We start from the raw sequence: 17,871 nt of genomic DNA on the forward strand, positions 1-17,871 counted from the left end.
GAGTAGGAGTTATGGTGCTCTTGAGAACAACTCTGAGCAACAAATGGGCTGAAAGAAACGAGGCAAGTAACAGACAGAACTGACAGAAAATATATTAAGTGGGGGGCTTCAGAAGTCTGGAAGAAGAGTTACCACACATAGACTTAACAGAAGATTCAGTTATCTGGCAGTGTCCTGACTAATGTCCTAGCCAATAATTGATTTTACTGGCTTCTAGGCAGCCTCATATTTTTTTTGTACAACCAAAAAAGTTTTAACTACAAGGGATAGAGGTTTACAGCCGTAAGCACAGAGTTCTGGCACAAGTACAGTTTTGGATGAAAAGAAATTTAAACTTTTTTTTTTTTTTAAACAATTACTGTCATTATGATTGAAGACAGACATACTGAGGCAAAAAGCAATAACAACAAAATGTGGTGGAAGTCCATTTCAGCTTTGGGGATGTATTGTCTGCAATATAATAGAACAAAAGACATCCAGAATAAAAGCAGTGCTCATAGCTGAGGAAAACAAATATATTGATCTATTGCAAGGATCAAAATTATTTTTTTACACTACATGCACAAAGGTGTGTTCACTGTTGAAATTTATCTGTAGCAGCACTGTTGATATTTCTGAGTAATGTTCATGGAATCTTGAGGCTAGCAGGGAGAGGGGAAAAAAATACTTCCTTGGCAAAAGTTTGTCTTCTTTTTCTCCTCTTACTGTTGAAGAAAAACGGAACTGTTTAGTTTAAATGCCATCATACTGACCTTTTGGTTTTGTCTCATTCATGCCTGGTCTAGTTTTGGTGTGCATACAATTCAACTAAATAGTAGTAGTGGAATTTTAGCAGCATAGAAATTAATTACGAGTTTGGAAATAACTCAATAACGTATTTCCCACATTGCCTTTATTTATGGATGCAGTTGGAATTTTGTGATCCACACTGTTTAACAAGGACTGGGACCCTGTCAACTGTACACCAAGTCATTTGTAATGAATGGAAAGGAGTACAGACCCTGTAAAAGCTGTCAGAAAACAAGGCAAATAGGAGTGAATTTATCTGCTGAGATCGTGTATCTAGAAATTTCAGTTAGTAGCAGTTCAGTTAGTTTTGCTTTCATGGTCACCACTATGCTAACACAACTGCTTATCCTTCTGGATTATGAAACAGAAAATGATTCACCGCATTTTCTTCCTCATAAAATTCTAAAATTCATGCTGCTCAAAAGTATAAATACTATTGAAAGTAATTATTCTTCCGGCAGAAAGGAGCAAATTTGTTTCTTCAGCCTGTGTGACTGCTTACGCATCAAGAAAAGACTTTGAAACTGCTGCAGATGTGCTACAGATAAATGTTTGCCACTCTCTTAACAAGATTCTGTGTATACCATCTTCATTTGGATAGTGTTTGACCATTTGGATCCTTTCCATAAGCTAAAATTTGCTTAATTTTTTACCTGATAATAGAACAGACTGCTTTAGCACTCCCAGAAAGATTGCTTTTACAGAAAATAAGGCATGATTTTGCTTTATTTTTTACAGAAAAAAAAAAGCACTCATTTATCTGAGTGATACCACTGCTGAAGGGAAGGAATTTTTCTGTGGCAAAGCAAAGAGTTTTCTGAAAGACTCAAGTGTTGATCAAATAGGTTTTTCATCAGACTGTTTCGACTGCAGATTTTAAGCTTTATTAATGAGTAAAGGTACCAGAACCTGGAACTTCCAGTGGCTGTCTGGCTTAAAATGTGTTTGTATGTGACTGTCACTATCATTAGTAAGATGACTTTCACTTAAGTTTACAAGCATGAGTTCATTAAGTGTATGTAGATGAAGATATGTGGTGTCATTTGAACAATTACGAGTAATTAATATCCACAATTTAACAAGGGCCTTCTTCTTCCTCACAAGAATAGTCATAAACATTGCTTATCATTTATGGCAAATATGTATTTAATATTATTTTTAGACTGGCATAGAGAAAATTTAATACTTTGTGTATCAAAAATTGTTATTGCCATGTAAGCACAAACTGTAATGAAAATAAACAGCTGGCACACAAATAGACCTTATTATAGAACTGTGTAGCTTCCAATATACAACTTTGGTTGACCTTATACTTGGGCTTCTGGTTATATCCCAATTGGCAAACAGTGTCTTCTTCGGTATTAAGGCATTCTGCTTTTCGGAAAAATAAGTACGTGATTCAAAATTGGAGAATATTTTTATCTTGTAAATGAATATTGTCTGTATGCATGCCAATTCTTTATCTAGCCCATTAAAACCTTCATTATTACTTCATTATTTCAATTTTTAGTTTTCTTCTGAACAGGGTGTCCTGAATGAAGTTATTAGGTAAGCTATTGCATTCTTGCATAACCATATAAAAGGGAAAAACTTCCGTGTTTATGAAGGTGTTTATGTTAAGGAGCCAAAAGAAAAATTAAAGCCCACTAAGCAACTTAGATAAGCATTTACTTTAGCATTTTTAGTCTGTTGAAACCATATTTATATTTTAAATTTGGCATTTTCTTAATGTGTAGTACTAATAATTAGACATGCTCTACTTGGCGTAAACGCTCCTGTATTTTCTGATCCAGTTAGATTTTGTTGGAGAGAAAAGGTTCTACTGTGCTAAACTGCTTTCCTCTAGAGTTCCCAAAAAAATGGCCTTTATTTTTAAGGGGATCGATTAGATGCCTGAATGTGAAGTACACTAGAGAAATACTTAATAAAACAAGTATTTTTCAAGCCCTTAGGAGCTAGCATTTTTTGTTTGCATTTCATCATGCTAATTACTGTTTAAAGAGTTCCTTAGGTGAATACACTTGACTCATTTTATGAAGTTTCATTCTATTCATTATACAGGACAGCTAATTAATACTGGAAATGTTATTATTCTAAGAGAGATTGTGTAACCATTCAGCTACAAACATCTTGGAGATGCACTCTAGGTGTCAATATTTGACTCTTTACTCTTTAAGGAATTACAGATAATTTATGGGTTTTTTCATCAAAACTCAGCTTTAGCTTTCATAGAAGAATACACATAACTTATTTCGAATATTAAACAAGAAGGATCTTCAAAACAAGTTCTCTGAAAGTAGTTCCTTCATTATTTTTCAAGCAAACTTGTGATGATTCACAATATGGAACCATTTAAAATTACCTTCATTTCTCCCTCTCAGCTGTGCTCACTCTCAGCATCCAGTTGTATTGATTTATATGAAAAACCTAAGTTTCATTAGTCATAATGAAGTTAATGGCAAGTTACATCACTTTTCTTGGACTGCGTTTTCCAAAGCAGAACAATATAACTGCATTGGAACGTATTAAATGTTACATTAACAGACACAAAATCCTGTGTTAAAGTTAATTTATGTTGAGCTGTGGAGTGATACACGCTGACAAAAACAGAAAAAATGCAAAATTGAGGCTGACAATCTGTCCGTCCCTGATTATATAGATTTGTTGCAGCACATGCTGTATGTAACTTCATGCTGAGATCTGAGACCTGAGCAACAATTGCCACAATAGGAAACAGTCAGAGCAGTATGTCAGCCACTGCATCAAACCTTATTGTCCTTTTTGGATACCTTTTAGATCTCTAAAGATACTTTCAGTAATATACTTACACTCAGCAATTTTAAGAAAAGCATTATATCAATTCCAGGCTTCAGTGAAGTAAAATAAATACATACAGATTATTTATAAAAGCATGTGTTTCAATCTTACTTTATTTTATTTTACTTTAAAAATCACATCAAGTTACATCTTGACAATGGCTTAAACTGTACTTTGGCAAATACATAGGTGATTCTACTAGGGATCACATCTGGAAGGGTCATCTGGACCTTGCATTAGCCCTCTTCATGCCTTCTGTGGGTGTCCGGTCTTCTCTGCTTGTGAAGATTCATTTCTCCCTGAAAAAATATAGTGCTTGCACTTCTGCTGATCACTGCAAGGCCTTTAACAGCAAATGCTATTCCCAGGGCTGTCTTAAACACTCATCTACAAATGTACGCAGGCATAATTAGATAAGAAGTCTGCACAAGCTTAAGGTTGTAAAATAAATACTATCACTGCCTATGCTCATATCACCCTGGCTATATCCTAGCTTCATACCCTCTCCTGCTCAACTAGGTTTTCTCCCTCAACAGTGGAAACAGAAACATTGTTACCATATACTTGAACTGAATGTATTGCTCCTAAACTAATTACCTTGGCTGATAACTGTCTTCAAAATGTTGTTGCTGGAAGAACTGTGCTGTCCCATAGCTGTAGCTGTCCATATGCTGTTTTGAATCACAGAATTGATTGAATTGGAATTGGAAAAAACCTTCAAGATCATTACCCCAACCATTACTGCCAAGTCCACCACTAATCCAAGTCCCTGAGTGCCACATCTACATGTCTTTCAAATACCTCCAGGAATGGTGACTCCACCACTGCCCTGGGCAGCCTTTCCCAGTGACTGATAACACTTTCAGTGAAGAAATTTTTCCCGGGATCAAATCTAAACTTTCCCTGGCTCAACTTGAGGCCATTTCCTCTCATCCTGTTGTTACTTGGGAAAAGAGGCCAGTCCCCACCTGGCTTCAAACTCTTCTCAGGGAATTGTAGAGAGCAATAAAGCCTCCCCTGAGCCACCTTTTCTCCAGGCTGAGCACCCCCAGCTCCCTCCTCTGCTTCCCATCAGACTTGTGCTTCAGACCCTTCTCCAGCTCCAGTGCACTTCTCTGGGCATGGTCCAGTACCTCCATGTCCTTCTTGTAGTGAGGGGCCCAAAACTGAACACTGGATTTGAGGTGATGCCTGACCAGCTCTACATCTGCAGTGAAACTTTCTAAATATTGCAGTCAGAGTTAGTTACGTAAGTAAAAACTGTTGTTGATGTAAGAGGGCAAAACTATTGTATGAAGGCATTCTAAGCAAAATTAAAGTATCTTAAAAGCAAGAAACAGTTGAAAGAGCAGTGATGGTGCACATGGATTATTTTGTCTGAATCTTGTTTTTTCAGACTCCTTTCTTAATGCTCTGGAAATGCCATAATAGTACATCAATCACATCACTAGGTAATGTCTATTGTTGCTGCTATTTTTCAGATTGCTTTTCTAATACAAGCTTAAGCATTTCTTCAGTATGTTATAGACCTAATTTTGAGTTTTCTACCACCATCTGAAGTTGAATAGTTTCTTTGTTTTCTTTATGGACTTCTTGGCTTTTCTCTCTTTGAAATATTAGCTTGCAAACTGTGGTCCTCAAGAATGTGGGAAGTAGCTGTTGGACTGGTATTAAACACACATGTCTTTTGCAGAGAAATTTGACAATCAGGATGTGTGATGCTTTATCAGATATATTGAGGTTTTGCATTGGTTTGTTTGTTCACGTTTTTAGCAGCTCACTGCACAGCCAAAGTGTTACAGACGTGCACATGGAAAGCATAGCACTATGTTCAATTACAACACTATTATTATTATTATTATTATTATCATCATTATCATTATTATTATTATTATTATTATTATTTACTTAGGAAAAAAGAAACTAAGAAATAGTTAAAGTGGAAACATAATGTGTCAGAGAAAGAAATTCCAGAGCTATAAAGAGTTTTAATAAAGATGTTAATATTCTACCTGATCAAATAGTCATGTATTTGGGTGGACTGTACAGATATGTCTATGTGTATATGTGTAGGAATCTTTTCTTGTTTCACTTTTTAAGTTTCCATTCTCCTGTCTGCTCTTCTCTTCTTTCAAAATGTGTTATATTTCATAAGATCACTCACTTTCTGTTCTGCCTAGCCCTTTCAAACATAGCTGCCTTTTTATAACATAATCCATAGTGTCTTGAAGTGCACAGCAATTCTTTTCATTCTGTTCAGTGCTGTTCTGTCAGGCCCCTGCTCTGAGTTCCCAGGCATACCACTGTACATAATTACACAACAACTCTAACCGTACTGCATGAATCCCAGTTTTCCAGTCTTCACTTACCATATTGTAAGAAGATTGAGTAAGGAGAGGGAGTATGAACTGGCTGGGTTAGAAAAATAAATATGTGATTCTTCTGAATTCTTATGTGGTTCTTATGAACCTGTACTCCTAAAGGAGAGAACAGTAAATACTGTATCAATATCTTAAAAAGGCATTGGGTTTGTTTCTGGGAGTTTAAAAGTACTGCATGCTTGTCGAAGTGCATGAACAGCCTGTCTGGTGTAACTCCTCATGCTCTGTGGTATATTTGGATTTACTGCCTGTTAGATTTTGTGAAAGTATTGCCTTTTACTTTTTGTGTGTTCAGGTGAACAGTCAAATATCTAACATCTTGTTGGGTACTGAACAGTTATATATCAGGAGTTATACAATGAAATTCTAAACTTTCAGTAGCCATTTTCTCCCACTTTCAGATTGTGTACATAAAATTCTATTTTTGTAAGCAGTTTTTATCTTCTAATAAGTATTTATTTGGCTCTTTTGTGTCAATTCGATTCAATTTTATGTACTAAAATTGTATCTATTGTGTTCTACTTGCTGCTAGGCTTATCAAAACTTAGGAGTTGTTACACTGAATCATGATTTAAGTAGTTATTGTTCTACCATCAAACAGTGTGAAATTCTTTAGTGCGTGACAGAAGTAACATGCTGTCATGCATTTATTAGATGTTCTTCATCCTTCAGTCTTTTAATCTTTTTGATGTGTACTCTTTCAAATTGATTAATTTATGACTCATCTTTAAAAGAGCAAAATGCATAATTCTGTTGTTCTTGATCTTAGGACCTGTGTTTTCAACATTTTCTCTCTTTGGCAGAATGAGTATAGACCTCTGTCACAGATGTCATCCTTTGTCTCAGCAAGTATTTGCAGACCATCAAGCAGGCTTTTCACAGTCAGTATTTATTAATCAGAAGAATACAGTAGCTAGATTCCTTAGAAGAGAAGGACAAAGCTAAATGTACAAAAGGGTGTGTTCCCACATCATTTAGGATTACTTTCTGTCGTTCTCCAAAGAGGTGCGCTCTAATCTTGTCTGATCCCACAATTGAACAGGCTAAACCGTTAAATTCCCTCTCTGGGAAAGCATCTTCTGACTCTTCCCCCTCTCTAGCAAGCCCGTGTGACTAAGAGCTAAGTAAAATTCTTTTTTGACAGCCAGCATCTCAGCGTTCTGATTTTTATTTCTTCTGTGAAATTTGGACTTGACAAACTTAACTTGTTGACCAGAATAGACTGTTTATAAGTGATTGTAGTATTTTTAATTATATACATGTACATATTACATATGTACAATTATAGACATATTATTATCTAATAGCCTAAAATCGTATACTAATAAATATATCTTTACTAAGTGATACAAAGTGATTTTTCTAGTTTCTGCCAGTTTATCATCTTAAACTGTTCCAGCAAAACATTAAGTGATCTTTACATCTGTCCATGTTTATGTTCTGCCTTCTGTGACTGTCTCTATAGCTCCTGAAGTGTACTAAGGTATAGCTTTTTGAAAGCATTCACAGAAGTTCAGGAGCAGTGCATAAATCACTTACCCAAACAATGCAGGATTTCAAAACAGATTGTTTCTTTCCGACCTCTGTAGGTTAATGCATTGCATGTACCTCAGATCATTCAGGTTTACAGATCTGGGTTTTCACTGTCCTTCACTAGTGACTGTCATATCTGAATGCTACTAATGTTCTGCATACAATAGCAGTTGGAGTTACAGCTCTCAGAGGTTAGGTACGTGTTGTTTAAATAAGCCCAAGCTACATTATTAGTTTTGAAAAGACAGTATTTAAATTTCCTTGTCCTGATTAAAAGGGTTAATCTAATTTTTGGGGTCTTTGTTAACCTGACCAAAAAAGAAGAAGTTTACGTCTGTGGACTGGAAGAGGAGGAAGTCATTTCAAGAGTCTATATCACCTCTTCTCAATACTCTCCTGATGTAAATAAAAAGAAATTATTTACATATCCCTGTCCACAGAGTCAGTTCTCTCATGACAGAAAGGCAATCAGATTGACAGGACTTGGTTTGCACTTGCTACATCAGTGCTGCCTGTTCCCAGTCATCTTTCTGTCCTTATGACGTGGCTTCAGGGAAAATTGGCTCCACGATTTTCTTGGGGATTGAAGCCAAGCTTACTGCCTTCCACTGGTAATCAGACTATGTCTATGACAATGATGGAAATTACTTCAGTGCAAAATAACGCAAAAAAAAAAAAGAGTTATGTTTTAGTGTCCCCAGGAAAGTGAAAATTGAGCTGGTTTATAGCAGCTTGGTCCACAGGGGCTATTTTATCTTAAAACCTTGGGGTTAAAAGCAGCAGCTCTTACCACTTTTGCAATCCATTTCTGAAATGGTTATTTTTTAATATTTTTATGAGAGGTCTACAGTCAGGACAGAAGTAAATATGCTGCATGCCTTTCAGTTTGTAGTACTTTTTGCATCCTTGTACTGAAGATTTGAGGGAGGATGCTTTGTTTTCATTTGTTTTTTGCTGTTGGTATGCATTGAGTAAAAGATACTGGAATGGCTGAAAAGTCACAGAGCTCATGTTCTGCATTAATAGATTTTATTTAGACTTCAGATGTATTTATGATTAATTCATTGTTGTCAGTGTTGGATTTTTTCTTGAGAGACCTGTATAAAACACAACAAACCATTTTCTGTGACTGTCCATAGGTTAGCTTTGTTCTTAGCATGGACTTTTGGGGAAACAGGTGCTTAACAGTTGTAACATTAAAGATAGTTTTGAAAGATCACTCTTTTCTATAATTTCAATTTAATTTCTAGTTTAGGGCAAAGCTTTGCTTACATTGTAGGACAAGTAGGTTTTTTACTAACCTTTGTACAAATGTTTATGATTTTTACATAGTTTCAGTCTCACCAAATAGCCAAGATAAAGAAGTAAAGCAAGCAATAAGATTAATTTTACTTGTGAAGTCATAGCCCTCTAACTGCCATGTGTTTCAAGGAGTTTTATCTGTAGGATAAAAGCTGGTTTAGTAATTGCCCTTTGTATCAGTTAATAAAGATGGCATTGAGTGCAGCAATGCATACTGCACCAACTTAATGGTAACCATACACCATAATCAGACTATAGCCAATTAACTATATACCAATGACTTTTATGACTCTCAAAGAAATTTTTTTTTACCTGTATTAAATATATTTTATATAAAGAATATAAAATAAAATACTTTTTCTTTGTAAGAGGTGTCTCTGTCATCTTTCCTCTCACAGGAGGTCTTTTCAGTCCTTGGGACTTTCTTGCCTTTGGGGATTTTCCTTACAGTTCTTTAGGTAACAAATACTTTAAACAATGAGATTTTACTTTCAAAAACTTAAACCAGATTTTATTTTCAAAACTTAAGCCAGAAATACATAAATTTATGTGTTACCACTTCCAAACAGCTTTTGTTTGTAAAACTTACAGTAGTATCACTAGTTGAGTCATTTTCCACCATACTCCCAAAGTAAGGTCAAAATATTATTTCAGAGAGAAAAGATTTAACCAGATTTCCTAAACTCTTGGAGAATAAAAGAGTTGCTCAAGGGGTACAGTCTGTCTCCTTATCATTTCCTTGAGGCATCTGGTTAGATTGGTTTCCGGTTGTGGTCATGCCACTCTATCTTTCTGCATTTTATTTCAGTCCCATACTTCATTCTCAAGAAAAGTTGCCCAAGCCACTTATGCACAAAGTTTCAACAGTAAATTTATTGCTGGAGACCTCAAGCAGCCTGAGGCAGATGAAGACAGTAGGGAACAAACCAAATACACCACGTGTGTTAAAATGCAGGCTTGCCATGCTGAGAGGTGATACAGCATTCCCCTGGGAAAACTTTTCAAGTTGGGCAACTTTGTTTCTAAACTTCTTTAGCATTTACAGAAGACGAAGTATTTACTTGTTTCCATACCTTTCTGGGTACTGTGTTTTGTGAGCACTTGCTGTAAATATTAAAATACCACTAGTGTAAAGTATTTTTTAAATGAACACTGACCAATCTCCCTTTTACATCACTTCCGTACCATAGGGAAAGGACTTGCTTGCTCCCCTATATGTCTACTACGTGGATGTACTGTATGGGAATTTAGTTAGGGAATAAAGATTGGCATTTGATTGTGAGAACAGTGAAGTTCAGGGCTATGTCCTCTATTTATGTTTTTACTTTAATTTCAAGGGAACTGCAATGAAAACCAGGAATGTACTTAAGTGCATGACTGTAAATGGAATTGGATGAGTTTCCTGATAGAAGGCCAGTTCTTGTACAGATTCTGTCTCTCTTGCTTTGCTATTTCCTGGTGGCACTGAAATGTAGCTGTTATGAGAGGTCTTGATTATAAAGGAATTAAAAACCATGTCATACTACCTGTCAGCTGGATGTGCAAAAACCTGAGCAGAATTAGTTTTTACTAGGGAACCAGCACAACCTGTAGTTTTGGACTGCAGTGCTTGATGCATGATTTATGTCGGGATATGATGAACAAACATTTATTTAGTCATCAAAATACCCTTACATATTTGAAACAGAAATAAATGAATTGCATAAAAAGTTGTATCATGCAGTGAGTCTTTCGTTTGAGGCAGAAGCAGTATGAATTGTGGGCTATGATTCCTCTGCTGGGTGAGCAAGGTAGCAGACAAGTCAAGCAGTGATTTCTTCAACTGCTGTGCGTGGTTGCGGCAGCTAAACACCTTTTGACACGTGGAAATTGAATTAGGCATGTACTGCCTCTCTGCACATTACAGATTAGCTAAACTGCAGGACTTGCGTAGTTTGCGTGGCAGACAACCAGCAACATCATCATTGCAGGGGCAAAGCAAGCTCTGTTAGTATTGTGGGCAAAATTATCGAGCTTTTTTTTATGGCATCAAGATTTGCTCTGAAGAATAAAATTCTCTTGCCCTAATTTAAGTTTTTATAGGCATGCATTTGTAAAGAAAAGCATTTTCTATGTATAAGCAATACTTAACCAGTTGTATACTGTAGAGGATGTTATCAACATTTGTAAGTTAAAGTTTCCATTTGTAGATATAATAATATATTAAAATCAGTTGGCAATGTATTGTCTATATTCAGCTGTATTTTTACAATTGTCAAGCATTTGTGTCTAATTGCATCTGTGCATTCAGATGTTTATAATTTACCTGCATGATTTTCATCTATCTCTTTTGTTTCTAATTCAATAGAACAACATAAATAAGAGATAGAAAAGACTGTTTAAGTTGCCTTTTTTTGGTCTGTCTTGTACAACATTTTCTTCTCTCTCCAGAGCTTTGTCCACTCGTATTTTAAATAACTCAGGCAAATGAGAGTAACTCCATAATACCAACAACAGCAGAGAAATATTTCAAAGTCCACTAAGCTGAACTGTTACACCAGTGTTTTTAGCACCTGAATGTGTCCGTTTCTTTGCTAATTTTATTTTTATTATGTCTGCTTATTGGTATTTTAACTCTCATGAACTTCTAAAGGTTTTTTATAAGTTAGGCTCCCCAGGAGTTAGTAGATAACTGTCAAAGCCACCTTAATGGTTTTTGGCTGTATAATAAATTTGAAGATAATACCATCTATTATTTTATATAATTTATTTGTATTTTTATGTAGGCATTAATAGATAAGTATTAATTCTATGTATGTATTTCATCATGTATACATATAAAAATGAAAATATAATGGAAAGTTCTGTAAGAAGACTATTGCTTGGTAATCCTTGGTTAACTGATTGATTTCTTCTCTGTGTAAAACCCTTAGAGAGATTGGAAATTTGAAATTCTAATTTTGCACATTTAAGTGCTTTTGACATTAATGAAAAAAAAATGCAAAAATGTTTTTTGCGTGAATGCATACATATGTATAATGCCGTGGTGTAAGGATGATATCAATCATAATTAATTTTTAAAAGCACTTCTGTCCAGTCCTCACTGAAGGCTGACCAAATGCAGTGGCTTGTACATTTGCATGTTAGGTAATATTAGGAAGAAAACAGCAACATAGTTAAGCCTCACAGAGGTTTATTTTCAGTTAAATTGAAATAGGATTTATTGATTAAGGAAGCACTCTACAATGTAGTGGGTGCATGTCAGTAAAAAATATTTTTAATTGGACAGAATTGTGTTCAATACACCAGATTTCCAAACAGTTGAATTTGGTAATATTACGCAAAACCTGGGGTATTTGTTTCCAGGCATAAAAATAACTTCAAATTAAATTAAGAGTAGGCCAAATATCAGTTACTTATACCAAAGATATGTATGTTATTTTTTCTGTTGTAGCAACCTTAAACTTCATGACAACACCCACATAGCAGCCACTGGTTTCACAGGTTATGCACAGCTGAACAGAGACCTTTCCTCTGACAGATATTGCTGTCTGTAATAGCAGATGCATTTACCAGTGTCAGTTTAACTTAATCAGTTTAAAATAAAGTGAGGTTGAATTACAATTTGCTCTTAGTGGTAGTGCACTAAGGATGGAATTTGTCTGGTTTTCTCAGCTATTCCAGCTGGTCATGTAAAAGATGCTACCCTTTGCTACAAACCTGGTCCTTTCAACTTCTCAGCTACCACAAAGTATGACTACAACCAGAAAACAGTTTTGCTTGATGCAGCTCAAGGCTGTAGCAGTGATTTTCCAATTCCAGTTGGAGACATTACACTTTATCTTCCGCAGAGTAGGAGCTGTACAGTTGATTTCCATTCCACAAACCTAGCACTGGAAAAAGAAATATGATATCTTGCTTTTGCCAAAATATATGGGAGTATAAAAAGGAAAAAAAAGAATTGGATGCCTTGTTAAATGTTCAAAAAAAAGAGAGCATTTTTTCATATGGCAAAGCCAACATCTTCGAACTACATGGAGGATTTTTGTGTATCCTTCTCTACTTCAGTGTGTCAGGTTCTTCCCCTTGATCGCTGGCCATGTTTTTAAGCTTGGCTATCATTAGTGTTGAAACACATTTCTGACTATTCACTGCTGATTGTGTTGCAGAATCCAAACTTACTTTTGTTTTGCTGCATGTTTCCTTGTTAAATTACTGCCACGCTTTTGAAGAATCGTAGTGTATTCTGATTATTGTGGGCAAATGCAGAGAGGAAGAAAAGCTGTTGAGCAATGCAAACATTTTCTTAGCTGAAACTTGTGGCTTAAAGTATTTTGCTCATACAAGCAGGAGAAGTGTGTGTACTCAGTAAAAGAACTTGGGGATGCCATAGCCAAGCTCCTCTCTGCACTGTGTAATCCTTCACTTAAACCTGCCTGACTACCACAGGATTGCTTTGCAGAAGTATTTAAAAAAGGTGTTTCAGGGAAGATCAGAAAAATATTAACTGGTAAATCTGGAGTCTGTATAAGACAAGTTAATTACAATATGGAATGCAGTTAGTGAACACTTGAATAAATACAGCATATCCTGGAAAAGCTGACACAGCTTTTGTTAAGAGAGGTTGTGCTTCACAATCATATCAGAGTACTTTGAAGAAGTTAGGAAGCAAAAAGGAAGACCTAGTCAATACAGTCTGTTGGGGTTTCCAGGAAGCATTTCCCACAAGGGAAGGTGGTTTTTGAAAGAGGAGAGAATCCTGAACTGCTGGATCCCTTGACACAGGACATTATGGATGTCATGTTTTGTGGGCTACAAGACCGATCAGATGAACTTATGGGAGTACAGAGGCATAATCCTCACATTTTTCATGTGAGGCAAGTGTTCTGGAAAAGTATTGTTACATTTTCACTGATTCTCATGGTCTTTCTTTATCTCCCACTGCTGAATGCTGATGGGAATGGAATAATTTTCTCTAACCCAGAGTGTTCTTGTGAGGGTGCAGTTGCACACGTGGAAATTTCCAGAAAATATAGTCACTGGTGTTTTCAAATGGCATACCTTCTGTGTTTGATAGATGAACCGTAGTAATAGATTACTTCAGTATAACATTGTACACTCTTGTCAAAATACTTGGTTTTCCAGAGAGATGTCTGCTGATCTGGGGACAGATTTTGTCAGTGTGTTCTGATGGTCTTTAATGGCACTTCCATAAAAGTATTCTCTGTTGATTATCTTCTCTTTTTTGGCTTTACATAAAGCACTGAAAATAACAAAATATGGTTTTAACTTTACAAACATTGGCAAAAATAATTTAAATGAACCTACATTATTCTAATGTAATGGAAGGCTTTCAATATTTCTGCACTACTTCAAGTCTATAACATTTTGTGTGGCGGTACAATACTCTATAATTACTATAGCTTTTCCTACTGTAAAATGTATGCAGAAAATTTCTGGCTATCCATACTTTTTATTACAGTGATATTTTAAAACGTGTCTGTAAAAAGAAAAAAAGTAAAAAAGTTATTTTTTGCTATATATATATATGTTTATATTTTGCAAAATTAGGACTTGTTTTCAAGAGATGTGCTAGAAAGAGACCAGGAAGTTGGTATTGTCCTACAAAAATCAGTGAAACCATAATGAAACTACATAGGTGCTTTTATCATATTGTTATGTCAGTAACAAAATTCAGTTAATATTGTCCATTTTGGAAAACTGCTGCAAGAAAGAAATTATGCACTACTTCCCCTTCCACAGCTTCTGAGAATGTTTGTGGCCTCTTTTGGCTCATTCTGTTTGCTAACCAAGTCCACCTAGATATTTATAAATAATCAAATTACCCTTACTGCTGTACACTGTCAATACAGTTCTTTGCAGAACCACTGGAAGGTGAGGTGGGTTCTTTTTCTCTTCTTCTAGATCTCAGTTACATGCTGATGAGCTAAGATCGATATCTTGTATATCAGGAGCTACTACTAGCTCTTCATAATTCCTTTTGTTTTTTGGTTTTTTTTTTTTGTTTGTTTGTTTTTTTTTTTGTTACCTGACATTTGGGAATGTAGCATGAGCAGACCAGCCTCAGAGCTGCTGAAAAATTATCTCTTTAAAGATACATGAATTACTTGGAATAAGTCACTCCTGCGCCTTCCTTTTCAACAGCTGCCTTATAACTGGAGTTTAAAACTGTGAATATCCTACCCCTTGATTATATGCAGGTGGCTGACTTCTGCACCAGAAACCTTGGCCTTTTTTCTTAGGCTGAGATTTTAGCTGCTAAAATTTCTGTTAATAAATCCCAGCTTGACTTCCTGAGTCCATATTTCTGAAAAGTTCTATAGTCCATGGTGACCAGGGTGCCAGTGATTTCTATCTTTTGTGTCATTGTCATGTCATGACAAAACCTTCCCAGCCGGTTCAGATCCCTTGTGGTTTCTCTTACATACCTTTTTTCAGCCCATTCAGAATCTCCAGATCCTCTTTCCTTTCCTTTTATAAAGGTTCAAATTTTTCTTCTAATTCCTTACGACCTTTTTAACTCTTTCTTTATTTTTTACTGGAAAAGTGTTTGCGAAGAAAACATGAAAGTGAGACATACCATTATTCTTACATCACCAATATGAACAATGAGAAAAAATGTGATTTTAGAATATAATTATAGAATGTATGACATGAGATTTCCTGCTGGGTTTTCTGAAACCATATGTTTTGTTGACTCTCAAAATGTCCTGTTAATCTCAGTGCTGTGTTTGTAATATTATTTTCCTGGAAAAAAAGTGTTAATAGTATGAAGTCAGTTATTTTCTCTGAAAAGTGAGATAGAATTGGTTTTATTCTATATTTATTTCAATTTCATTAATTGATCCTTGATCCTTCTGAAAAAAAATAATTACAAGAATTTGTATAGAATTTGTCTGCTAGTTGGTCTGTTTATCTTGATTAATAGAAAAATATGTTTATCCATGTGTTCGTATGTGGTTGCACATGCGTGTACTCCTAATTTGAAGAGACAGCTTTTGCATAGTTCAGAATTATGAAGTATAATGTCATTTACAAAGTGCATGACAACTGCGTCTCAAACCTTAATTTCAGCATTATTCAGAGTGTACATGGAACGGAGGTTGCCATCTCCAGAGCTGTGTATTTCATGCCTTTAATGTCTTTCCAGCTCTGATAGCCATTGGGCGGTACAGCATGACAATAGAGACGGTGGATGTTGGATGGTGCAAAGAGATCACGGACCGTGGAGCCACCCAGATTGCTCAGCGCAGCAAATCCCTCAGATACTTGGGACTGATGAGATGTGATCAGGTAAGGAGCCTTTGCCTGAGTTGGTGCCTGATTCTGTCTGTCTGTGAGAGTGTTCCTGTGTATGGGAGAGAGGGAGGGAGGGAGGGAAGGAGGCAGCAGGATTTATGTTTCTCTGAACAAAAAGGTTTCGTATTCACTACTGTGGCAGTTCTTCTGGTGTGCTGTGTTCACATATTCAGCTAAAAAGGCACCTAGAGAACTAAAGGGAGTATTGTAAATGTTTGCTGATGTAGACTTTCAAAGTATACCCATGGGTTACACTTGCAGCCTGAGGTGCTCACAAGTTTTTTGTAAAATCCGCCCTCTGACAGTTTTGAATATTTTTTGTCTAAAAGTAATTGTTATATCATGTTATAACTGTGACAGACTACTTTGTTTCTTAAAGAGGAAGGAAAAAAAATCTTTAGTGTTACTTCAAGAGTGATTAAGTGATTTTCTATATATCTGTGCTCTTGCTCATATATTGTGTTTTTGAAAACAGAAGGACAAAAATTTGAATAAAACCATAATGCTAAAAAGAGAAAAAAATACTGGGTTTCTTACTATATTGCTTTATACTTGGAGTATAGTAAGAATGTGTGTAAGTCTTAGCACTTTACCATTAGAAGAAAAGAGGAGCAGGCAGTCTATCTCCATTTCACCCCCGTATATAGCCTTCAGAAATCATGTTCCTGTTTAGAAAAGAGATCAAAAGGCCCAGGAACACAGCAGAAATACCTAAAAGAAAAGTCACTGGAGGTCCAGAATCTCTGACCTCAAGTCTTCACATAAATTTGAAGGGGTTGTTTCTTTTCCAGCCATCATCAACAAAATGTCCAGCTTGTGATGCCGATCATAAGCATCTCTCAGGCTTGTGGATTTTTGGTTGGATACACTCTATGGAAGAACAGGTTTTAGTCTAAAAAACTTCATGCTCCAAACCATTACCTTGCATCCCTCACAGTGCACCATAGAAGAAAGTGACAAAACCCACTATTTCAAATGGCAAGGAATAATAATGTCCAGGTCAGTGGTAAAGTTAGAAATAGCATTTTGTAAAGCCAGCCTTAGGCAGTTTCCAGTTTGAGAGGAGGTTGAGCACTTTGGAAGAATTGCTCTGTCTATCAAAGCTGAGTCCACTTAATCTCCTAAACATTAGTGTTTTATAAGAGCCAACTGACAAAAAGAGTGTGTGAATCTCTTTGATGGATTGTGCTAAGATTATGTACTTAGAGAATGTTAAAAGGGTAACTTGACCCTGGGAATTAGACCTGACCCGGAATCATCTAACCACTTTTGCATGTGTATTTATTTTCTGAATTTAGCTAATGTTGAACAATCAACAAGGATCTAATAAGGGCAATAATTTTATCATGTCTTCAACTGCTATAGAAAATCAATGATCTTGATGTTGAAAACAGGCTTTACTGCCTCGTAAGTTAAGCTATATATAGTTTTTGTTGACATGTACAGTATGTATTCCTCTAATTGCTGGTAAATACTTTTCTGGTTCTTTACGGAGGAGTATGCAACATCTTTTGTGTTGTGAAAGTCAACTACTAAAAGGAAAAAATAAATATTCCTTAAGAAAGCTTCAGGGAAGATAGAAAAGAACTGTTGACTGTGTGCCTGCAAGTGTGTGTGTGTATCTGCAAGTATTCTAAGTATGGTAGCTAAAAGATGTTAAGAAATTAGTAGACGCTGTTACAGCAAACAGTGTAGTAGTGGGACTACCACTGGGAATTATTTTCTTGTTTGCAAAGCCTTGATGGGAAGA

The 17,871-nt window shown here is 35.8% G+C and overlaps 1 protein-coding gene across 1 annotated transcript in view; it reads left to right on the forward strand.

Moving 5' to 3' along the window:
• FBXL17 (F-box and leucine rich repeat protein 17) overlaps positions 1 to 17,871 on the forward strand; it is a 276,091-nt gene that overhangs the window by 244,733 nt on the left and 13,487 nt on the right. The window contains exon 8 of the mRNA XM_048291849.1: positions 15,973 to 16,115. Coding sequence (XP_048147806.1) covers positions 15,973 to 16,115 — 143 coding nt within the window. The remainder of the gene's footprint in view (positions 1 to 15,972; positions 16,116 to 17,871) is intronic.

Source organism: Corvus hawaiiensis, chromosome Z, assembly GCF_020740725.1.
Source record: "Corvus hawaiiensis isolate bCorHaw1 chromosome Z, bCorHaw1.pri.cur, whole genome shotgun sequence".
NCBI lineage: Eukaryota > Metazoa > Chordata > Aves > Passeriformes > Corvidae > Corvus > Corvus hawaiiensis.